Source organism: Lepidochelys olivacea (genome assembly GCF_965140295.1).
Source record: "Lepidochelys olivacea isolate rLepOli2 genome assembly, chromosome: 7".
Taxonomy (NCBI): Eukaryota; Metazoa; Chordata; order Testudines; family Cheloniidae; genus Lepidochelys; species Lepidochelys olivacea.
This window is the reverse complement of record NC_140417.1, coordinates 9,105,575-9,130,612: the sequence shown is the minus strand read 5'-3', so window position 1 is coordinate 9,130,612 and position 25,038 is coordinate 9,105,575. Positions and strand designations below refer to the sequence as shown.

The 25,038-nt window shown below is 38.3% G+C and overlaps 1 protein-coding gene across 2 annotated transcripts; it reads left to right on the top strand.

The window, feature by feature from the left end:
• Positions 1-342: 342 nt before the first annotated feature.
• Positions 343-24,664, top strand: UBA3 (ubiquitin like modifier activating enzyme 3). 2 transcript variants are annotated; one of them, XM_084633469.1, is made up of 18 exons: positions 355-458; positions 573-614; positions 3,766-3,886; positions 5,710-5,790; positions 7,967-8,049; positions 9,777-9,857; positions 11,110-11,153; positions 11,438-11,502; positions 17,844-17,999; positions 18,123-18,225; positions 20,026-20,139; positions 20,405-20,458; positions 20,940-20,976; positions 21,052-21,133; positions 22,419-22,519; positions 22,656-22,719; positions 22,829-22,883; positions 23,823-24,664. In XM_084633469.1, the coding sequence occupies exons 1-18, from the start codon at positions 439-441 to the stop codon at positions 23,909-23,911; spliced, it is 1,392 nt and encodes a 463-aa protein (XP_084489595.1). In that variant the 5' UTR covers positions 355-438; the 3' UTR covers positions 23,912-24,664. The 2 variants fall into 2 exon arrangements, with proteins under 2 accessions (XP_084489596.1, XP_084489595.1); XM_084633470.1 differs by lacking the exon at positions 573-614 and having other exon boundaries at positions 343-458.
• Positions 24,665-25,038: the final 374 nt, after the last annotated feature.

Sequence of the window (25,038 nt, the reverse complement as noted above, 5' to 3'; positions counted from 1 at the left end):
GTCCGCGAGGGACCGGTGCCGGTCCGCGAGCCATTGGCTGCCGGTCCGCGAGCCATCGGCTGCCGGTCTGCGCGCACATTGGGAAAAAAAAATTGCCAGTCCCCCACATCAGATAGCTTGAGAAGCACTGCCTTAGAGAGGGTCCATTCCCTACATTATTGCTGTGGAGCTGAGTTCTACACTAGCCCTCTATTGGAAGCACGTGTCATGCGCGCGCCCTCTCTCTCTCCCTCCCTCCCTCCACCCCCCCCCCCTAGGAACTACGTCGCCCCGCCGGGTGGGGCGCTCTCTCCTCCCAGCTGCTCTCTATGGTCTTTCCGCCCGCCTTGGCGCTCTAGCTGAGCTGCGCCCATAGAGGCGCTGCGCTGCCGTTGGCCGGCTCGGCCCGAAGGGCCGCGGCGGTTTGGCAGCGGGGCATTGTGGGAAGCAGAGGGAAATATGGCGGATGGCGAGGAGCCGTAAGTAGCTGTGTGTGTGGTCCCCCCTTCCCTCGGGCCTCGGTGGGCCCCGGGCTCCCTCCCCCCGGGCTCGGTAGCGCGAGACTGACCCTTCTTTTATTCTCTCTCTTTTAGGGAGAAGAAAAGAAGGAGGATAGAGGAGCTGCTGGCGGATGGGTTAGTGTGGGGCCGGGCTGCGGGGCCTAGTGCGGTGGTGGGGCCTCGGCGGGGCGGGCAGTGTAGGGCCGGGCTGCTGGGGTAGCGTCAGGCCTGCCTGGGAGGGGGGTAGGGCGGGGCCGGCGGGGCGGCTGCCGGCGGGAGGTTAGTGCGAGGCTGGGGAAAGGGGGGCCGGAGGACGTTGCTACCGGGGGGTGGGGGTTAGTGCGAGGTCAGGTAGGGTGGAGCTGGCGGGTGGGTTAGTGTGGGGCCTGAGGGGGGAGGGGTGGGGCAGTTACTAGCAGGTGGGTTATGGGGGGGGGCGGGTGTCGGGAGTTAGATCCTGGGGCTTTGGGAGCCTGCTGGGCCTGGTGTAGTGAGCTAGGGTTGAGGGGGCTGCAGGCACAGGTTAGCTTCTGTGGGGTGGGGTGGGGTCGGAGGAAGTGGAGCTATGGGGTGGGAGGAAGCTGCTGTGGGACGGGGCAGCGCGAGGCAGGCTGGCAGGAGGTGGAGCTATGGGACTGGAGGAAGTTGCTATGGGATGGGTTAGTGTGTGCTCCTGGGTGTTAAGGGGTTTGGGCAATGGATTGGAGAAGAGGAATCTCCTGCGGAGAGGGGGTTGGTGCTTGGGGTGCTGGAGGCTTGGCATGAGTATGGCCTGGCAGTGCTGGGAGAGGCGGTGCTGCTGGGCAGAGGCCTGAGGTGGTGGCTGTTTTAGCTGCTGAGAATTAAAGATCCAGGCTACAGAAGAGCTGCCTTGGCTTATTAAAACCCCAGACTCTATGCACCTCCCCTCACTCCCCAAGAAGTAACATGTGGGAACCCTCAAGCTGTATCCTTCCTTCTGCTTGCAACCCTCTCCCTAAAGACCACAGAACAGATGTAGCTACTTAGCCTGGGAGGTAGGCTCACAGGCATTGCATGTGTATGTTTGGGATGGGGTCACAGAGGTTCTTGGGCATATTGGCTGCATGCTGATGACAGGGCCCCTCAGAAGCGTGGAGCTTTGGGAGCTGGGAGGGAGAAGGAAAGAGTGGGACCTGGGACATCATCAGGACTGTGATACAGTGACAGTTAAAATGACATTGAAAATTAAAAATGAGAAATTGAAACAGTTAGTTGAAATACATTCTAAGATCCTTAATCAAAATGTAATTACACAGAGAATTGCTAATGCCATGGTGCTGCAAAAGTGAAGACTTTAAAAATAAAAAACACCTCACTTCAAACAACAGATTTGGCAGGTCTCCAAAGTGTCTAACTCAAAACCAAATCTTACTGCCTACAGTTAACTGTAAATTAAGAACAATATAGTCCTCTTCTCTCTCCCCTCCCCCCATGAAAAAAAGTACAGTTGGATAATGGATACATTTAGATTCTATGTAAAAAGCACAGAAATCAGTTCTTAACACCACCAAGCACGGCTCTACATTTATTTCCAGCAGAACTTTTAAATTACAGTACACAGGATACAGATTAATGTTTGTGGTGCAAATAAAATAAGTTAAAAACATCTGTGAGATTTGCATTTCTTTAGTAGCCATGCATGCTAAGAACCAATGTACAACAGGAGGATCCATAGATCCAAGAGTCAGAGAGGGGAGTGTGAATTGTACATACTGCAGAAGAAAGTGAAGCAAGTTTCAATTACAAAAGAGATTTTTGTGCTGTAGTTCTTGTTATTAAGCCCTTCATAAATTAGTAACTGGTGTAACTCCATAGAATTGATAGTTACCCCCCAGGGATATTTCAGCAAACTGTCTAAAAATAGTCAAAATATTGACAGCTTGTGAAATATTCAGACAAATCCAGTTTGAGGGTAGGGTTTTTTTAACACTTTATTTACTACAAGTTTTTGTTCCCAAATTATAGAAAGTCTTTTGCAGGGTTATAGCTTATTTTTAAAAAATGCATCAAATAAAATTATAATGGAGTTAACCCTATTGTCCATGTTTTGAATTTTGAAAAAAGGGTATGCAGTGTCTTGCCACTATAGCTGGTGTTCCCTGTTTTTTGACAAGTGAGGAGGAGGGAGACAAATATATCCTAGCAATTAATGAATTAATCTTATATTGCATGAGAAATATAAAGAACATCTGTAGTAGAAAACAAACTACATATCTTGCATATGTCAAAGTTGGGTGTGCATGCCCAAGACTGGAAAACTATTTTTTAATTTACGCAGCTCTTTCTAACACTGAACAGTAATTATAGAGGCTGAGTTGAACTAAATTTTTTAATGGGACATGCTCTTTCAGGGAAAGATTATTTGTTCCGTGTATGGATTAATTTAAAAGAGATGAGTGATCTTAAATTAAAAGCAATATTGAAGTGAGTAAGCCAGTTCTGAAGTATTCCAAAAAGATATTTTGAGATATAAAATTAAAATTTTAAGGAATTCTTTTACATCATAAAGCAAAAAGAGGCCATAACACATTTTTCCTCCCTTTACAGGTCACTTTTAGTAGTTCATAATTAAATTAATTTTAAAGAAAATTAACAACACAAATAATTTTATATTGTCTGCCCTGGAATACTCTATGCTTAACTGGCAAATAGGTACAATGAAAGTGGCACCTCGTTAATTGAGAAGAAATTACTTTTATTCAGACAGTTGGCATTTTTGTTAATGTCTTTTTAAAATGCATGGAAGGGAAACTGTTAACACTCCACCCCTGCTAAGTGCTGAGAGCACCTAAGATGCTTATCTGACTCACCTAAGCAGTCTGACATAGAAAAGAAATACAAGAATACATTGACATTCCTGATAGTTCTAAGGAAAAGAGCTGAGAAAAAACTCCTTCAGGCATTCTTTGTACATCAGAAACAAACAACCACCATAAGAGCGCACTCACTTTTTCTTTCCAGATCACCTTTAGCTGATTATAGGTAATTAGCCAGATTATTTTCAAGTGTATATTTGTCTTTGACTTTGGTGTGTAGTTAATAGTATTACTCTGTAGTGTCAAAAACACTCTCTAGCTGCCACAGTCCTGCAAACCTTTACACATGTGCTTAACCAGAACTGGAGTAAAGTTAACAGATGTGGACATGTTTTCAGGATTAGACCATAGTTTGGTTTTCTTTTAGCACAACTGATGGAAAACAAGCTGTAGAGGTATGGCATTTTCTTTACTGATTTTTGCAGCTGAATTTACTATGTTCTGTGCAGAATGGCTGTTGATGGTGGGTGTGGGGACACTGGAGACTGGGAAGGTCGCTGGAACCATGTAAAGAAGTTCCTCGAGCGATCTGGACCATTCACACACCCTGATTTCGAGCCAGGCACTCAAGTGAGAAACGTTTATTTTAAATAAAAATGTTTGTAGTGTTGTGTTGCGAACTAATGTGAACACACATTTATTGGTGTACCATCCAGCAATGCACGATAACTAAAAATGCATGTGTGTGTTTAAAGTGAATCAGTTGAATTGTATGATTTTAGAATAAAATACAGTGTTGTAAATAGACTACTACATTTTCACACTTCTTTGTCAGCTACAAGCTTTCTCGGTAATATATGCATAAATTGTACAGTGCGTGTGGGTTATTTCCTGAAGTTCGAACTGGAAAATAGTAACTTTCTACTGGTTTTAAGTAATTTTGGGTGCAGTAAGAAATTATCTCCCAGATAAACAAGGAATTAAGCTAATCATAAGTAGTCACAGTACAGTTGAACCTCAGAGTTACAAACACCTCGGGAATGAAGGTTGTTCGTAACTCTGAACGAAACGTTCTGGTTCTTTCAAAAGTTTACAGCTGAATATTGACTTAATACAGCTTTGAAACTTTACAATGCAGAAGAAAAAGGCTGCTTTTAGCCATCTTAATTTAAATTAAACAAGCACAGTTTCATTGCCTTGTCAAATCTTTTTTTAAAGTTTCCCTTTATTTTTTTAGTAGTTTATGTTTAACACAGTACTGTACTGTATTTGTGGTTTTTTTTGTTTTTGTTGTCTCTGCTGCTGCCTGATTGAGTACCAAATGAGATGTGTGGTTGACTGGTCAGTTCATAACTCTGGTGTTTGTAATTCCTGAGGTTCTACTGTATTGGGAAGGGAGGAGATTTTTAATGGGAATGAGCAAAACTCAATAAATGAAGGTGGGATAACTATTTGAACTGCTGATATGAGTCTATGTGTCACACTCATATCAATTCTGATATGTATAAGCTAGCCTTGGCAATTACAAAAAATTAAAAAGTAAATAGCAAAATAAGTGAGTACTTTTGATTTATTTTGCTTTTTTCCCCACTAACTTTTGTTCCCTCCTTTCTGTATTGCTCCCACTTTTTTCTTTATGAACAGTTTCCTAGTTCCTTTTCACCTGATCGTTTCTCATTGTTTTTCCTACATTGATTTTTCACTTTATAAAAATTCTTATCTCTTACCGCTTTTCTTCCTTTTCCTACTTTCCATTTTATTCTGGATTGTCAGCCTGTGCTTTTGTCGTCCCTATTTTTAATGCACTCTTGCTTTATGTTAAAAAGCAAAACAAAAACTTTTCTCAAGGTGTTCTTTTTAAGAGGTTTTCTGTTTTTCATTTATTTTTGTTTTTCTCTCTCCTTTTTTCAGTGCATTTCACAGTTTATTCTTGTTTGTTATCAAGAATATTTGTTTTATTCCTTTTTATCATTAGTGTACTGTTCCATCAGTTTCCAGTTCAAGATAAATATCTGGTGGAATAGTCCACAGAGAGCAATTACCCAATGCTGCGAGTATTTCACTACCCTTTAGGCCAACAATATTTTCTGTCTCTAGGTTTACTTTCATTTTGTATTGTGTGGCAGCAAACCTTTTCAGCGGGAGAAAGGAACCGTAATATCTTCAAATTAATTATTTTGTGTCTGACAGGGAAGATGGCGGGCACATTGCTTATTTCACAAGCAAAATAAAATAGGAAAAATGAAAGAAATATTGAAATCAGCAGACATCTTTTACTAAAGTTAGTCAAGATATAAGAATTGTGTGGACCGAACACCTGTTAAAGTCCAAGATCAAAGAAAAGTATTATAGGCGCTTAGAAGTTGTAAGTTAATCGTATGTTTTGTGATGCAATGGGGAAATCTTAGTTTTCTCCTATTCAAAATATTAATATCCTTTTTAATTCTTTACAGCCTCTCGACTTTTTGTTAAACACATGTAAAGTTCTAGTTATTGGAGCAGGAGGATTAGGATGTGAACTCCTGAAAAATCTGGTAATTACTTTGATTTTCCTCTTTGTTTCTTGGAATTCTACTCCTTTCCTCAGGAGATTTTTTTGCTCTGTCATCTTATTCTTGTGTGCAAATGTTTGCAAGATGGTCGCTTAAGTGTTGTCCTGCCAGTTTCTTTGCTCTGAAAAGCCTCTTTCAGGGATCAGAAGAAGTGCTGTAGTTTCAAGTTAATCTCAAATCAAATTCATGGTAGCAAGTGAAATAGTCAGCTGATACAGAACACTGTTTAAGTATGTTAAATAAATATTGATGGTTCAGTTTAAAATCTAACTTAATTTTCTTTCGACTTTTGGATGAACTTAAAATGACAACTGAGCATCATCCAGTGAAACAAGATGAACATGCAGCACTCAGATATCCACTGTTAAATTCTCACTAGCTACTGCTGCCTAAGAACACATGCTTTTACTTTAAAAAAAATAGATTTTGATTTCTGTTTAATTAGTGCTTTGAATACAGTATTATTTGAGTTAATACATATAATATGGCTTCTTGGTGTTCATTCTTGGATGTCAAATAATAAATGTTTCATATGTGTGAGAATATTGAATATTAATCCTATAAGAAATTGGAGGACAAGGTTCTTCATCAGATTCTTCAGATTTTACCTATTCTGCTTGATGGTTGCTTATTTTTGAGAAGCCATGTTGCAGCCCAGTATCCTTGCTGGTTTATGGGACAGAACTGAAATCTTCTTGGAACCCATAATTATGGCAGGAGGGTTGCTGTCCAGTAACACAAGGCATTTTCTTCCTCTGAGGCAGTGTGCTTGTCTCCATAGCATTTCAATTCTTTTTACTGCAATTCAGACAAGTCTTCTGTGTGATAGTGTCAGGGCACTATCATTAAACTATTGGATCAGCCCCACAATAATTTTGTAGACATTATTGTGCTGTAGTACCATTCCTCATTACTGAGGATGGGCTGGACTAGCAACAGGATTGGGCAGATCATCAGTGGCAGAGAGATTAAGCCTGCTGAGTTGTGTCAAATAATGAGGTGATTTTGCACTTCTGGTTGTACTTCAGTATTGACTATAAGTTCTTCATGGTTATTGTCAGCTGTGATTTGAGCACAGATATGGAAAGTCCCAGTCTGCATTTATCATAACTCAGAAATGGTTGTTAAAAGTATTTAAAATTGCATTGGCGTTAACTTTCTGCCTGAACATTTCTGAACCATGTAGGCAAGGGATAAATAGATTAAGATAGTTCTGCGGAGTTTACTCTTTTGCAAAGTCTGACCTTATTTAAAAAAATTCTATCCCCTGTGGTTGTGCAGGTACCATTCATACTGTAAATCAGCATATTACCATCTTCCTTGTACTGCAGTAAGATGGGCTAAAACAAAACAACAGCACCTAAGTGTGAATGTCTCCTTCATCTTAAGTGTCCTAAATTCAAAACATAGTTTGACCATTTCTAATGTATTTAACCCAGTTTTTCCAAATACCAGCTTTTGTAATAAGTATTTTAACCAGAAAATGACTGCACATAAATTCAAATTTATTACTTACATAAAATGTATGTAATATGCATTTTAATGTCCAGTCACTGATCACATAAGCATTACAATACTAATATTTCCGACACTTTCTCATCATACTCTTGCAAAACCAATTTTAAAATGAACTGTCCCTAAAGCATGAAGTGTTAGGCTACGTCTACACTGAAGACCTTACAGTGGCACAGTTTTACCGCTGCAGCTGAGCCACTGTAAGGTCTCCCATGTAGCTGCTCTATGCCGATGGAAGACAGCTCTCCTGTCAGCATCGTTAAACCACCCCCAACGAGTGGTGGTAGCTATGTTGGCGCTTCTGTCAGTAAAACTTATATTGGTCAGGGGGTGTGTTTTTTCACACCCCAGACTGACAAAAGTGCTAGTGTAGACGTAGCCTTAGTACTACAGAATACACCGGCTACATCTGTGACATGCACTTTTTTTTAGTTAGTCTAACGTTAGAATGTTTATTGCAGGGAAAAAAAGTCAACCGGTTGCATGTTATTTATGTCCATTTGCCAATCTGTATATGGAGTTGAACACATTTATAGATTCCTTCAGATGCTGGCTTTTTATGAACCCTTTAGCACTTGGAATGTGTTATTGAAGAGCTATAAAGATCTCACTTCCTCTTATAAGCTTCACTTTATTTCCACAGGCATTGTCTGGTTTTAGACAAATCCATGTTATTGACATGGATACGATAGATGTTTCTAATCTGAATAGGCAATTTTTGTTTCGGTAAGTAATATTTTCATCATTTAAATATTCTTAGATTTGAAAGCAAAAGGCATATGTTTAGATTGTGTATCTGTTTAGTCCAGTAGAATGTCATCAACATTGCTAACTAGCTTTTCATATCAAGGGAATGCTTATTCTTAACTAAACCAGAGGCCTGATTCTGTACTGCCTTGCACCTTTTTTTGTAGTGTCTTGCACCTATGCAAAGTGAATCTGAAATTCTTACTGTTCTGATTTGGTAGCGTTTTACAGCCAGGTTGAACTCAATTTTCACAGGTTTCAATGGCAAAATAAGATGCAAGACAGAGAGTGGAGATTAGAGTCCCTCGTCTCTTAAAAGATGTTGGTTAATATATGCAAGATGATAATTATTGTAAATATTAGCCTCTATAGCAAGCATCTTAATCTTGCCTATTCCCAACTTTGAATGCTTTCTTAAATACCTTATTGCAGGCATGGATAAGCATTGAATACTATTTTAAAAAGTATAAAAGTAATTGTTGGGATTTTTTTGACAGCACACTTCCAAACATCCTCTATACATAAAAGTAAATTATTAGAGCATGTCCTATAGAAAACAGTCTTGAATCGGTTGAGGGAGAGACTAGAGCGTCTAGGTAGGAAAGTCTTCCGTCTCTAATTTCTATGAGGAAATCTGGTGGCTTTCCAAGATTAAAAAATAAGATAAAATCTAATCAATTGTGGTCATAGCTGGCATGGTAGAAAATATAGAAAATGTTAATGCATATAGTGCCTAGGGACTTGCAGTGAGCTTCTCAAATTAACTGTACAATTTGCTGAACAAAGTTCTAATTGAAATATTGTTAGTTGTAGTCTTGATCAATGTCTACAACAAATTAAATGTAACAAGTCAAGTTAGCTTTTCTAAATATCTCAGAACGAAGATCTATCCTCATGTGTTCTGTCTGTTCTAGAGAGCCCAGGTAGGTGAGGTAACATCTTCTATTGGTGAGAGAGACGAGCTTTCAAGCTTACACAGATGTCTTCTTCAGGTCTGGGAAATGTACTCAGACTGCCACAGCTAAATACAAGGTGGAACAGATTGTTTTGCATAAGTAGTGAACACTTCAAGAGACCATTCGAGGTGAAGTTGCCCATTAAGACCCCTCCAGTCATTTTATTAGTTCTGTCCTCAGTTGCTCTTGATGGGAGTTGCATATGACGAATTGAGAGTAGACTTTGACCCCAGACTTCTGGTTTAATACCTTCTTAAATTTTAAATTGAAATCAAATTAGGTATTGTTAAACAGCATACAAAAAGGAGTTTTCTATTGGGTACAAGTATGGTGCCTTTCTTTTTTAATTAAACAGAATAAAGCTGTTAACAAGTAATACATAGGCATCAGTGAATTGATTGATACTTAAGATAATGGAATAAGTAATACTATAGAAGAATTTATACATATTAAAGTATTAGCTTCACAAATACCACTTTCCTTCCTAATAAAATAAAATATCCACCAGATTTTCAAATATTTTGTATCAGCAGCTGTTATTAAGATCTTTAAATGTGTTTAGTCTTATGTCTGAAGGTTATAAGTAAAAACCATTTAACAAATGACAGGAATACTCCTTAATAGTATCTGTTACTAGATTCTCCTACAGTAATATTTCATCTTGTGTAAATCATTTGTAAGATGTGAATTCTCAAAGGTTAATGATTGCTATTAGAATCAGAATTTTAAAAGCACTTTTTTTTTTTTCAGACCCAAAGATGTTGGACGACCTAAAGCAGAGGTTGCAGCAGAATTTCTAAACAACCGAATTCCTAATTGTGCTGTTGTACCGTATCCTTTCAGAGAAGTAATAGCCATTGAAGTTAATTGTGTTTTTAAGATTGTTGTACTTGGTCAGGCTTTTTAATTTTAAAGACTCTAACTTCACTTCTTTTCATTTGTTCAAAAAATAACTTACTATTTGGACTGATGGCTTAAGTTCTTTCCCACTGTGGCATTAGTTTGTAGAACAGCAGAAGTGTACATGGGCATCGAAGTAGTTTTTGGTGTATGTATTGTGTTATTCCTTACAGTATGTAGTAAGAATCTGTGATAAATATAAACGTCTTCATCAGCTAGAATGAAATATGTTTGAAAAATGTAAAAGGAGCATGGCCAGCATGGAACCTCCTGGGCCTACCAGTTATTTATAGATAGATAGCCATATGTGTTGTGGTTACACCTTCTGTAGTTATATCCTTCTGCATTCTGGTCAGCATGCGTAAAGGGACACACCTCTACCCACCACTCAGTTTCTTCCGATTGAAAGTTGAAACTTGGCAGAATCCATTGTTACTCCCACTGGCCCCCTTTTTGGAAAGCTTAATGTTTTTATTTATTATTATAGTTTTATTATTATTAAGGTAGTTGAGGCTTTTCTGTGTTGCTGTGGACTTTTTTAGACTATGGCTGCTCTTGGCATTGTGACCAGCACTGCACTAGCATTGACTCTTGGACCTAAAGTGATGTCATCTCTGGTGTCCAGCCTGTCTCTTTGTGCCACCCTTTTATTCACCAGTCTGATTTGTCTCGTACAGACTCTTGTCTCCTCCTCTTTTTATATTCTTGTTTGGTTTTCAACAGGGAATTCTCCCCTGCTACCCTTTTCATGTATCCCTTACTGTGGTAGGACTGATCCTGGGGTCAGGGGACTCCCAGTTCAACTTCACTGGTGTCTGAGGTCTGCTCCAGGTTCCCTTTCTTTCACCGCTCTTCTACGCAGTTAAGCTCAGACCATGCTCCTCATCGCCTTCAGAGTAATATGAGAGTGAAGGGACTAGACAGCACTCTCCAGAGGGGCTACTATTGTTGTCTTCATAGCCGACGATTTCATAGTCCAAACTTCAGTCCAAAAAATTTCCAGGCATTGTGAGGCTTCTGATCACTACTTTAATATAAATATTAATAAAGTGCTATATAAAATGATATTGATACATCATTGGATCTTTTGATTTACTGATTTTGTATTTGTTAATCTAGATTTGGTTATAATACTATAAAAGTACTAATTACCATAATATTCCTTTACTGCATATACATTCAGTCATTTTAAAAAAATTCAGGATATGGATGAAACTTTCTATCGACGTAAGTAGCATTTGCAAATATACAAATTCTCCACTTGTGCTTTGGGAAAGCACTGTAGTTGTTGATGGTTGCCATTTTTTGGTTGAGTCAGTTGTGTTCACTTTTTATTGTTTCTTTCAAGTGAGCAGAAAATACTATTCACTAAAAGCCAGAACTTCTAAGTGAAACTTTCATATAAACTATATAGCACAGTTAAGTTAACTTCATTCCTGTTGTGTGAATAAAATATATTGATTATTTAAAGGAAAACACATTGAAATTTTAAATAAAATTTTTTCTTCTAGAATTTCATATTATTGTATGTGGTCTGGACTCTATAATTGCAAGAAGATGGATAAATGGCATGCTGGTAAAGACTTTATTTTAATCTTTCTAAAGTTCATCATTATCATTTGAGTATAGATAGTGAAATTTAAACAGCTTTATGCAACATATAGCAGTAGTATGGAACAAATGGTGTTAAAAGAGAATTGTGAAACTGGTTAAGATAATAGTAAAGATGTACATTTTCCGTTATATTTCATATTTGAGTATATTTTTATTTTGATGTAAGATGTTAAACCTCTAACTCCTTGTGGATCATGATGAAATGTATACCATTTTATTACATTTTGTGAAAAATGTCAGTTTACCTGTAAACTATGAATGGATTTTAATGCCACTAAAACCAGCTCATCCTTTTTTCTTGAGTGTCTTACATGTCATGAGTTCCAGTTCCTGCTGGACAGCTATCTGCATCACAAAATCCACAAGTGTAATTGGCACTAGTTTGGTCCTTTTTTTGCATTCTGAAGGGCCATGGATTAAATGAGCATAGAGACTTAGCTCTCTCTTTTCATACCTAGAACTGGTCCATCAAGGCCAGCGTTGAGATACAGTGACTGGCAGCACGGAGAAGTTTTCCTTGCTGCTGCCTGTGCTAATGTGCTCTGTGAATAAACAACTTTGTCTTCCGGGCTGTCAATCCAACACCTTCAGTGATCATTACATTTACTTCAAAACAAATAAGTAAAAGCAGGATCTAATTTTAAATTAATATAAATAAGGGAATTCAGGTTAAACTGTTTTTCCATTACTACTCACCACTTTATTCCTTGGTGTTGGTGTTTATTCATTGCCTCAGTGGGATGAATTAAAGGTAGGGATGCCTCTGTTTCTTTGAATTTTCTTGCTCCTGTGAGTTTTTTGTATTTATCTTGTATTACTTTGGATTTTATTCTTAAATTCTTTAAAAAAAACAAAACACCAAAAACCTTCTGACACTTTATTTCGGGGACTATGCACTTAATAGTACATGAGTGAGACAACTGTGATTTTTTTCAATGGCTTTCTAGTGGTACCAGGTAAAAATAATATATTAAGGGCACATCCTGCTCTTTGTAAACATGAGTAATCACAGAAGTTGTGTACAACAAGCAGGATTTGGTCCCCAAAAGCTAATTCTTTGTTAGTATGGGACTTCCTTGAGTTAAGATAATGCCTTTGAGGCAGCAAGGTCTAGTGGACTTGAGCATGGGACTGGGAACCAAGGTTGCCTAAATTTCAGTCCTGCCTCTACCACTGACTTGTGTAACATTTTGATAACTCACTTAACCTCTCCAGACCTCAGAACAAATTATGGCACTTGGCATATGCATAACAGTATGTCTGCAGCCACACCCCATAGAATTTAGCAAGCTATCCCGTATGAGTCTAATTGCACCATCTCCAGTATATTGTATGAGCCTTTAACAGCACCATTTCATTACCTGTGTAAACCTGAGATGTTTACAGCTGCACTAGTTTATCAGTCCTCCCAACACAATTCCACAGTGCTCTTGCTCATCCTTCAGTGATCTCTCTAGACCAGGGCTCCTTGGCATTTATGTCCCATGCTGAGTGCATACCATGGCAATCCTACATGAAGTTTTATACCTGTATATAATGCTCTACATTCACCTGCCATAACAAAACATGTACCTTGTAATCATTCACTTCTGTGCAATCACTATGTTCTTGAATTAGCTATCTTCTGCATTTGGTTTGGAAATTCCTTCAGCAACAGTTGCCCTATGATTGTGCGGCTTGCTGGTCTGAGCCAAATGTGTTAGGGCTGCTCTCGATATCTGGAGTGATGAGGGGATCCATTCTGAGCTGATTCTCATTCCAGGGCACTTTTGTTTATGCCACATGTCATAGCATCTGGTCAAGCTTAGAATAAGGCATAATGCAAAGCAGTACTTTAGGATAAAATTAAGAGCGTGAAAATGTCGTTCATTTGGATCCAGAACAACACACGAATGTCTCTCGAAGGAAGGCAAACCTTTCCCTGTCTACAACATGTTAAAACATAGTCTTGGGCCCAAGGCATTCACTGAGCCTCCCATGTCATTGGACAACGGAGCAGCATCTGGTGGGGCAGGAGAAGTGAATTGATAAGCGGAAATTGGATTGGCAGGTCATGAACCTGGACTTTGTGGATCTGCTGTTGTAGATCCCAGCTAAGTGTTGGAATAGAGGAAGGAGCAGACTCCAGGTAAGGTGTAGTTTATTTATAACAACTGTATGCTTGAGTTGAGAGAAATGTGGTCCATATGTTAGTGATTCATCGCTGTTGTTGTGTGAATGGATGCTGCGGCCATTAAGGCTGGAAGTCTTCACTTTTTCCACATCTATGGGGAGCAAGTGAGAATAGTATTGAGCCCCTCCTACGAGTGCTGTTTGGCCAAAAGACCGATATTTTTCTTCCCTTTCTCCCCCCAAAATATGATGGCGCATGCTGCCCTTCACAGTTCCCTCGCCCCACCATCATTCTTGTAGCCAGATCCTGCCTTTGCCAGAACCCTCTTTTTGCTCTTTCTGCTGGTAGAAAGACAAGTTTGTTGAGGTAATAACTTTTATTGGACCAAGTATTTGGTTTAATAAGATATTACCTCACCTACGTTGTCTCTCTAATATCCTGGGACCAACAACTCCACCTTATGTTGTCATACTGCATAGAAGTTCCAGTGATCCCAGGCTTCCCCTTGAGTACTGTGCCCCGTATAATAGCACTAAAATAGCATGAAAAAGATATTAAAAAGTGAAAGTTTCAAACACCCATTGATGGTATTAAAGCCAAATCCACTTACTCTATCTTGTAGCTAGTAGACATCATGACCTGAGTGGATCAGTCCAATCTCTGTCCAATAGGACCAGATTATGTAACTAATGCTGATAACTGTTTGTTTTAGCTACAGTCTTTCTCCAATCTCTGGGTGTTAGAGTAGTGAAATACTCGGTTGTTCGCTCCTGTAGATCAGCAATGAGATTGTTAGCAAACTGGCCTTTCATGACTCCTCCCTAAACCAGGGTCTTGGCACTTATAATCAACTTGAAAAACTAATCCACATTTTATTGAGGTAACCTAGGAACTTTAATTTCAGGATATACAGAACCACAGTGTTCACCAGTGGATTTAACAGTAAATGTGTGTAAGACCCCATGCTAAATTGAACACCTCCTTATTCTCCTCACAAAAGTGGCAAAAGTTACCTCTATTCTTGAAAAAAGGACACTTACTTCAAATTTTAGTTCTCCCTATTTTAGTGGTGGGCAGCTGCCAGTGAGACAGATTAAGAGAAATTAAATATCCCTGTTAACCCTTCTGCTTTTCATTTCTTTTTCAAAAGTCGCTATTAGAAAGCGGAGGAGACAGCATACATTAGCAAGAACAAAGGAGTGTAATGTTAAGATCAGCTCAACAACCGTTACAAGAAGAAATCAAGGATTGATAGCTTCCCTAAGTTACAGAGGGAGCCTGATTGCTGGAGCCCAAGAAGAGGAGATGGCAGAAGAAGTGAGCTTGACAAATTTAGCTGTTTATTGAGAACAACTTAGAATGTGGAAATCTGACAGTGTAGGAGGAGAAGGATCAGAGACTGCAAAACTATATGGAACACGAAAAGGAAATAAACTGGCTGGAAATAGAGCAACATTCCATGGCAATGTAGCAGATGATGGGGAATAGGGTGAGCCTTTTTAAAAAACGAATGCCTGACATTCTCAGCCCGACCGTGTCTACCACCAGGCTTGTTCCAGCAGATACCCCTCTAGCAGTGATGCTTCATGAGTGTTCCCGCTGCCCTGGAATACTACTCTGTTACGCACTTCCTGGCTTGCCTTCCAGCAGGACAGCGGAGACAGCCTAGACCTCAGCCAATTTCCAGCATCACTATCTGTAGTTCTACTACCTGCCCACTTTCTTCTTCCCACCCCTTATTTGTTATTTTGATCTCTGACTTTGGGCACTGTGCAAACACACGGTGGTTGTCTTTGCCCTTGCACGTGTTCGGTTTTTTATAGTTGAATAAAACTTGTTTTAAAATACATATTGTGTGAGATTTTGTTTCATGTACAAGTGATTTAGTGGACTTATATCCCCTCTCAAGTTCACCATCGAAAAGCATTGATTAACTGTTACTAGTGTAAGAAGTAAATTGACTGTGATTATAACTATCGGCATTGTCATTCCCATTTGCTTCACTTGCAGAATACTAGCAGAGGGCATCCCTAATATTAGCATGTTGCTTACTGGCAGCTTTGTGATGTCCTTAACCAAAGCATCTGGGTCTGGCTGATGAAATGCCAAATCTGCATTTGCCTGTTCTATCCACTCACTAGTGAACATTTCCTGTTTGCTTTCATAAATGCAAAATAAGTGAGCAAATGACCTATTCAGTAGAAGTGTAATGTCTCTTCAGGAGGTGTCTCCATCTTGCTGTACGGCTGCAGCCGTTCTGGCTTTGCTGAACCAAGTAGTTGAAGTAACACCTGTCACTATGTAGTAATCAAGGTAAGCTTTCATAAGCTAGCCACGCTCTCCCCCGGGATCACAATTGGGGCAGACACAATTTTTGTCTATGGCGTAGGGCGAAGAGACTGCATTTTTGTATGTTCCCGAGCAGTCTAGAATTCTTGAAAATTAGCTCAATCATGTACTTTGTCAGGCCAGCCTAACGCTGAACAGTATGTTTGTATGATCCACCATGAGGTCAGTAGCTTTTTTCACTCAATATCCTCTTACGTTGCTTGAATGGACACAGAATGGTGCCATCTATAGCTCTAATGCAGTTAGTGGAAAGCTATCTCAAGAAATTTAATTTTGGGGACATTTTATGTTGATCAAATTCCCCAGTAAAACTTATCTTTGTGATACACCCCTCCAGCACAAAGGCCCCCTTTTATGGACTTTCCAAATCCCACATGTGTCTCAGTGAGCAGTGGTTGCCCACAGTTGCCAACTTTCACAAGGAAAGTGGATTTCTCTTTGAGTGGATTGGAACTTGTGTGTTGGTATGAGGTCCTGTGAGAGAGAGAGAGACACACACACACACAGACAGTCTCCTTCATTAGAGATGTTCTAGCCACTGTTCCTCATCGCTGCTTTTTTGCACAACCCTGTTTCACAAGTGATTGGACATATCATGGTCCAAAAATATTTCTCAGTCAATAAAAGATGGCAGCCACCTGAGCTAGGCATGAATGTGGATGCAACGTCCTGAGAAAGCCAAGGATTCTTGCTCAAATGTCTGAAACTGATTTTTCCAGGAGCAGAATGTAATATAGCATTACGAATACCACTCCAGAAAATGTCCATGTTGTCTGAGAGGATACCGAGGTTATATATGTGATCCTTGCATGTATTTCACGGCTTCAGCAGGATCCTTGAATAGATGCTGGACATTGTACTGTTGATGGATGTTTGGCTTGTGGGGAGTTTGAAAATAGGGAGCGTAACAACAGCTAGTCAATTGATGAAATTGCATTATGTGGATTTGCAATGTATTCTTCTAGATGTCTGCAATATAGACTTTTAAGCAGAGTGTGGTTCCTTGTAAACAAAGGTGACAAAACTAGAACTGTTGTAGGTGAAAGCCTGTTTGTGTTCATAGTTGTAGCCCTTTTCTTGCTTAAAAAGCCTGTGATTGTACGGATCTTGACAGTAACGGAGGAAATTCAGTGTGTGGGCAGACTATACCTACTTTATCAAAGCAGATTCAGTTGTGAACACACACTGAACTCTCTCAGAAACAAACAATACTAGAAATGTTTAGCTGTTATGTTTAACCTTGAAATGGCTCGGTTACCTACCATACATAAGCTTTCTATGTCTGTTTCCTCATCTGTACAATAGGGTGATAAATTATGTACCTACCTCCACATATGTTTTGGGAGGTTGGGCTGGCTGATGTTTGTATTGCGCTTTGCAGATGTAAAGTGCTAAGTATTTAGGCATACTACAGTTTATGGGACTTATAAGGAAGGAATCTTGGTCTGCATATTCCATTGATGTCTGTACAGTATACAGTTACGTGCTATGAAATAGTTATATCTAAGCCTAAATAACAGGCTAGTTTGTATTTTGGTCAGATACAATGGTGGGTGCCTTTTTTTTTTTTTTTTTTTAAATTTCTGCAGGTTTAATAATGTTGCTGTTCTACTTGACTGTAGGAACAACATTCCATGAGAAATGAATTTGAGGTTTAAGTCTTAAGTATCTAATGACAAATATAAAAGTGGGAGGATGTATAGATTATTATTATTACAACACTGAATATTTCTTAGCATGTCATGTTGTGTTATATCTTTAAGTAATAGAGGATTTAGAAGGCACTCTTTGGATCTGGTATAATTTTTTATGCAACTTGTGCAAACTTGTAATTTTAACAGATGTCATTTTTAAACTATGAAGATGGCATGCTAGATCCAAGTTCCATCATACCCTTGATAGATGGAGGAACAGAAGGTTTTAAAGGAAACGCTCGTGTGATTATTCCTGGAATGACAGCTTGTATTGAATGCACACTTGAACTTTATCCACCTCAGGTAACTAAAAGCATTGATATTTTTTTCCCCTGTGTGTTCAGTTTCTGCCACTTATCCCTTCTCCTTCCTCTCCTCTCCTGCACAGAATATATGTTAAATCATTTTATGATCTTTCCTCATCAGATCAATTTTCCCATGTGTACTATTGCATCTATGCCCAGGCTGCCAGAACATTGTATTGAATATGTCAGGATATTGCAGTGGCCCAAGGAACATCCTTTTGGAGGTAATCAGTACACTGCATTTTATTTTATTTTTTAAATCAGTGATTTAAAATGTGACTATTAAATGATCAAAACACTTACAGCAAAGTAAGAGGTGTAAAATCATACTTCGATTCAGTGAACAGTTTGTTTTAATTTTGCACTTTACCTTACCAACAACCACTGGCCAAACTTCACTCTTGGATTAAAATCCTACGTGTCAGTTTTCAGCCTGAAGCAAATATTTTACAACTGCATTAGAAAGAAAACAATAGACTGATCATGTTGAATAAACAGTTATTGATCTCTTGTTCATCACATGTTGCTTATTTTCTTTTTTACTAATCCATCAGCAGAAAAAAGAACAGATGTGATTGTTAGAAGCCAATAATGAAACTGTCTGTTACTAATGTAAATACACAGATGTATAATTTCAGACTGAATTTGTCATGTGAATGGTTCCATTGAGAAATGCCCCTTTATTATGCTGAATAATTGATACAGTATTGATTCACGTGATGGTAGCTTATGGTTTTCACTGCTTATTACAGTAATAGTAAATTTAGTCTATGACAGTGGTTTACTGACTTTGAATGGTTATTTAGATTCTTTGAGTTTAATACTATATCACTGTCAAAGTATCTCATAATTTTTAAAACTGGCATTAATTTGCCATTAATAATAAACCCTTGAAAGCTTAAATATTTTTGCCGAACTTTTGTTTCCCTTGTGTATACCTATAAATTTGCTGCTGCATTTGATTATGATTGCTTATATTTGCATGCTTCTTGTGGGGAGGGGGAAGTATTGAGACTTTCAGGGGGGTTGAAGAGAGATGCAAATCTTGCAAAGTCCATGTAATTATTTAATAAAAAAAGTAGTTCTAATATTTGGTCTACTAATCTTCACATTGCCCTTAAAAATATTATATGGTCTCAACTCTTGAGAACATGCAGGGTTTTTTTTCCCTCCAGCAACAAAACTGTACATTTAAAGTTAAAGTTACACTTAAAAATTAATACTGGGGAGTATGAAAATGCACACTTAAGGTTAGTTAACATTAACTCTACCCCCTGGCCACTATCCACAGAATAAACAAAAATCAGACAATCTTATCTTCATGTAATGCCCATCATTGAGAAGCAATCTAATGCAACTACCCGATGTTTGTTAATAGACTGATTATCATACCTTTTCTCTTTTAAGCTAAATGGTAGGTATTTCTAGCTTAATAATGTTTTAATCCTGGGAGTTTCCTTTAGAGGTTTAAAAAGGCATTGAGCAAATCTCAAATATTAAACTCTCCAGAACTTGTTAGCTTTGGAGGAATGCCCCCACTTCTCCCCAGCCCAAGATACGGTCTACTGGCAATTCCCCTGGAGGAAATTGGCCATATAGAATGGACTGAATTGGAGAGATTTCTCTCCAGGCCAGTAAATGGATTCTTTATCCTCCCCAGACCAGATCCACCTTCCCACATAAGTTTTTTCCCCTTACTGTTCACTCCAGCCCTCCCTGTTCTATTCTTCCCCCACCCCACAATGTAGTTCCCTGCCCATGACTCCCCTATGCACCGTGTCATGGCCATCCATGTCATGACCTTGCAGATTTTATAAATTATGCATCAGGGCTCATAAAATATATGGAAATTAGTTTTAATAACTAAATTGTTTTGCCAACACCACCTCCAAGACCGTGCTAATTCTCACCAAGACTAGTGGATTAAAACAAACTTTAGAATTTGTAGACAAAAAAAGTAATGTTGATGAAGAGCCATTATGAATTTAGATAAATTTGTCTGTATATCTTTAATTTTCCTGTAGAGAGTGTTCCTTTGGATGGAGATGACCCTGATCATATACAATGGATTTACCAACAGTCTTTAGAAAGAGCATCTCAATTCAATATTAAGGGTGTTACATACAGACTTACTCAAGGTAAGAGAGTGCAGCAGTTGGCATTTCGGTGAGTGTGTGTGGACAGTAACCTCTTGCAAATGGCAACAATAAATACCAAGAAAAATACCAAGGTACTTCAACAGCGTTTAGATACTACAGTGATGGGCGCTATAGGAAAAGGTGTAAAGTGACTTAGCATAGAATGTGCTGCAGTCAAAACAAGCACAAATTTTGGGTAACATAGCCCTTTATATGGGGAAACTGTTTTGGAAAAGGCTTAATGCTGTATGTTTTGTCTTTGCAGGGGTTGTTAAGCGGATCATTCCAGCTGTGGCTTCTACAAATGCCGTCATTGCAGGTACAGTAATGCTGAAAGGAAAAGCTTTGGCTTTCATTAGAAGGTTCCCAGGCATCTGAGTACAAGTTTCCTTCACTTTGCCCTTCTATTAGGGGTAATGAGCTTCTTCATGAGGCCGCAGTTGAAGACTGGCGGGTGAGAGTGGGTCACGTAGGCGTTTTCTAGTTAGCTAATTTTTCGGTTTTTTATACCATTTTCTCTACATGGCTGCTACACATGATCTTGCATAATTCTGAGTACTTTGTGACTTGAGAGTAAGCAAAAGTTTTGGAGGTTGCACTGCTACCTCAAAAATGTAAAGATAAAAAGTACATTGTAGATCTCCAAGACGGTCTCAGATGAGTACTAAGTCCACCACATATTAGTGTATAGTACTACCAGTTAAATCTCTGAGAAACCTTTCGATCTGTAGGCATTTTGATTGTGTGTTTGGATATATTTTGAGATTGAGAACAAAGCAACTGTTTTTTTCCTTTTCCAGCTGTATGCGCCACTGAAGTTTTTAAAATAGCCACAAGGTAATTTGTTGTTTTTTAATATAAATATTTTTAACAAACTTACTTGTATAAACATTAACACATTTCTCATTGCAGTGCATACATTCCTCTTAATAACTACTTGGTGTTCAATGATGTAGATGGATTATACACATATACATTTGAAGCTGAAAGAAAGGTTAGTACTATTACAGAAGAACCTCTTGGGCTGGCTGGGTTGTTTCCTGATTTTTATAGCACCTGTTGCAATTGCAGCTACTTACTTGCTGAACTTAAAATTCAGTGTCTGTTCCCCACCACTGTAGTATCTAAATATCTCCGAAATATTTAGAAATAGAAGTAACAATACGTCTAACTTCTTTCCCATGGAGGAGTAGCCTGATGAGTGTACAGGATATTTTTGGGGGGAGGATTGGCCTAGTAGGCAGTGATGTGCTAGATTCACAGAGATCAGGGAGACTATTCAGCTTTCAAGGGGAGTAAATTAAGGTCAGTTGTTGCTGATCTGGGGGTACATCAGATATCTGGGATATGGCAACTAGACAACTAGGTACTAGACAACCCTGGGCACTGTGCTGTTACTATGGGAAGAAATCTTTCCATTGGTTCTCCAGATTCTCAGTGATCAGCAGTGTTACTCTGCTGGGGCCAAGCAGTCCAGCAACAACTGCATTAGAAAGAGGACTATTTGATAGTTGGGGTAGGCCTGGGATCCACCTATCACATCAAATTACCAATAACCATCATATAATAAATACAAAATACTGATGCCTTATTTAAGAAATATTTATATCTGTTGAGTCAAAACTTCTCAATGGCTGGGGGAAGAAGTTCCACATGCAGGAAGGATTCTCCACCAGCTATTTGTGTTGGCATTGTTGCTGCATCCAGTGTTTAAAGTTGCAATCCCTGTCTAGAAAGGTGAGCCAGGTGACTAAATCCCTAACTCTGGCAATTGCTTTTGCTAATATAGCTGGAGGAAAACAGTAGCTGAGCCTGGAAAGCAGGATCAAGGAAATATTAACCCTCTGACCTCAAGAATCATAATTCACAGAACAAAGTACATAGCCTTAAGGACACAACAGCAACTGTTGGCATTAAGAGGTTAGGACAACATAGTTAATTCAGTAACATACAGGATTAACCCTAAACTTTAAACCAAACAAAATACAGATTGACTGCACCTTTTTATATAGATTGTTGTATGTTAGTGACTAACAACCTGATTCAGAGCCCTTTGAAGTTGATGGAAAGGTTCCCATTGATTTCACGGAGTATTGGATTGGGTACTTAATCTTCACAGAAGTATTAATTTTGCTAGATCCACGCATTTATAAATTTTGCAAATAATTGTAATAGCGAAGATCTACATTTTGAATAATTACTGATACTGATATAAGTATATTTGAAAAAGTCTATTAGTATAAGCTTGATTACTACACTTTTTTTTTTTTTTTTGGTAGGAGAATTGTCCTGCCTGCAGCCAGCTCCCTCAAAATATAGAGTTTCCTCCATCAGCTAAACTGCAGGAGGTCTTGGATTATTTGACAAATAATGCTTCGTTGTAAGTGTGCAACTATTCTGATTTCTTTGATTTAGTTTTTAGAAATTTGAAGTTTGCAGCATGTTAAAATTAGATTTTTTCAAACTGCATTTTATCCTGAAAGCTCTCATATTTTACTTTCATGTTTTGCATACAGGCAAATGAAATCTCCAGCAATCACAGCAACTGTGTATGGAGGGAATAAAACACTGTATTTACAGGTGATCAGTATCTGCTTGCTTTTGCTTAGTTAACTCATTTTCATTTAAGTTTGGCTTGATTTAATTTTAAAAAAAAAAAGTTTTATTTATTTATTTATTTATTTTGCAGACGGTAGCTTCAATTGAAGAACGAACAAGGCCAAATCTTTCTAAGACACTGAAAGGTATTGCCTAATTGAGTCACACAGAACATCAAGACATACATATACATCAGAGATATGATAACTCATGAGTTTTAGTGCTGTTTTGTTTAACGCCTCTGTATAACATATTGCATGTTTTGCAATAATAGCACTTTAAGCAACAAATCTTTAAAATTATATATAAATTAAATAAAATTAGTATGTGACTAATTTTAGAGAGCTAGGTTTGTATCTGACAAAGTCATTTTAAAATATGTGCAAATATGCAGATTGCTGGATTGTCATAAAACTAATGGATTTGATTTTTTATCTGGGATTATTATTCCCCATTCCTCTCCCCTAATGGTTAAATTGGGATTTTTTTGAAGGAGGAACTGTAGGGATTACCTACCACAGAACAGGATTTTCGATGCAGTTAGCTGTCTGCTTCCATAGAAAGAAAAACCAAATTGCAGAAGACGGAGGGAGTAGAGAATTTTTCTCGGTTATCCTCTCCTTACATCCCCTCCACTCTTCCTGTTCTGCTGATATTCATTTTCTGTTCTCTTCTAATTCACTATAAACCTAGAAGAGGGTAATAACCCACCTCCTCACTCACTAATTCCTGCAGTAGAGTTTGGTTAACCCCTTTTCATACAGTCAGGCTTGTCCTTAAAATTACTTTGGGGATGAACATTAACTCCTTTAATAGCATTCATTATTTGGGCAGATGTCATTAGAAAAAATATTTGAGTCAGCAAAGGATGCTGTGAAACCTACTTTTTCTTTGTTCTTGACAAATATCTTCTGCTAGTCATCTTTTTGGTTGAATTAACACTGAGGTTATTATAGCTAATGAATTACATATAACTGAATTCTGATAGTTTTGTTTAAGCCTTTGTAGAACTGTAACTCTGTTTGTTTGTTTTTTTATTAAGCATAGATCTATTGCATACAACTTTCTTTTTTTTCCTATTTCAGAGCTGGGGCTCGTGGATGGTCAGGAACTTGCAGTTGCTGATGTAACTACACCACAGACTATGCTGTTCAAGCTTCATTTTACTACTTAATTTAAGCCTCATTAATCTGCACATACAGTGAGAGAATTCTGCACACCATGTAAAACATGTTGTGCTCTATGTGGATGTTCAGAGTAACCTAAAATGTCTCTAAGTACTAGCCTTGCTGGAAGTTAGATTATCCCAGGTGAATCACTCTTATTTTAGAACTGTCCTTAGAAGCCAATATTTGGTGGATGGTATTTGTATAAATACTCCTTAATGTACAGAACTTGATGTACAGTGATGATTTTTTTCGGTTTATGTGTTGATATTGTTAAATAATGCCAACACTCCTTCCTACACTTGGACATTTTATGGTGGTCAAAGGAGTTGTTCTCTGCTTGCGTTTGAACACCCACATCTACAAAAGAATATCCTTTAAGGAGAACCATGATGATTTTAAATTAAATTTTAGAACCCATATACATTTGCTGAATCTTATATTAAAACCTGTGGGCAGTAGAGTAAAATAAGCATTGTATGTTTCCTCCTTTATTTAATACTCATTTTTATTGACCTGCTAAACGGATATTAAGTATTGCAGAGAGTTAATTCAATTTGTTTACAAAATATGGAAAGACAATGTAATTATATTAAATGAACATCTGTGCATGAAAACAAAGTATTTTTCATGTTTATATTTGCAGTGGATTAGCGGTTACTATGCACAATAGTTCAGTTAAAAGTCCACTGATGTTCAGGATTGGTGAGTTATGTTTGGTTATCATTGATGCTCTCAAGGTATTTATTAATAAAAATATAAAGATAACTTGTTCTGCAGTATGTCAATGGGAATTCAGGACAATATGTGACCATAAGTAAGAGAGGTAAAAACATAAGATGATGGGGTATCACTTCGTCAATTAAAAGAGCTGTTTCTGTTACCATAATGGGTACAAAAGGTGAGAGAGTGAGTCATTTGTGCACAAATTAACTCAAATGGATCTGAAATCTGTTATTTTATTTGATACATACCTCCCTTTCTCTTCTTAAAACATTTTCTCCCATCCCAGATTTTAGAGATGTATAAGGTATATATTGTTTGTTTAGGTTGGATGTTAGGAAAAAAAATTTCACTAGGCGGGTGGTGAAGCCCTGGAATAGGTTACCTAGGGAGGCGGTGGAATCTCCTTCCT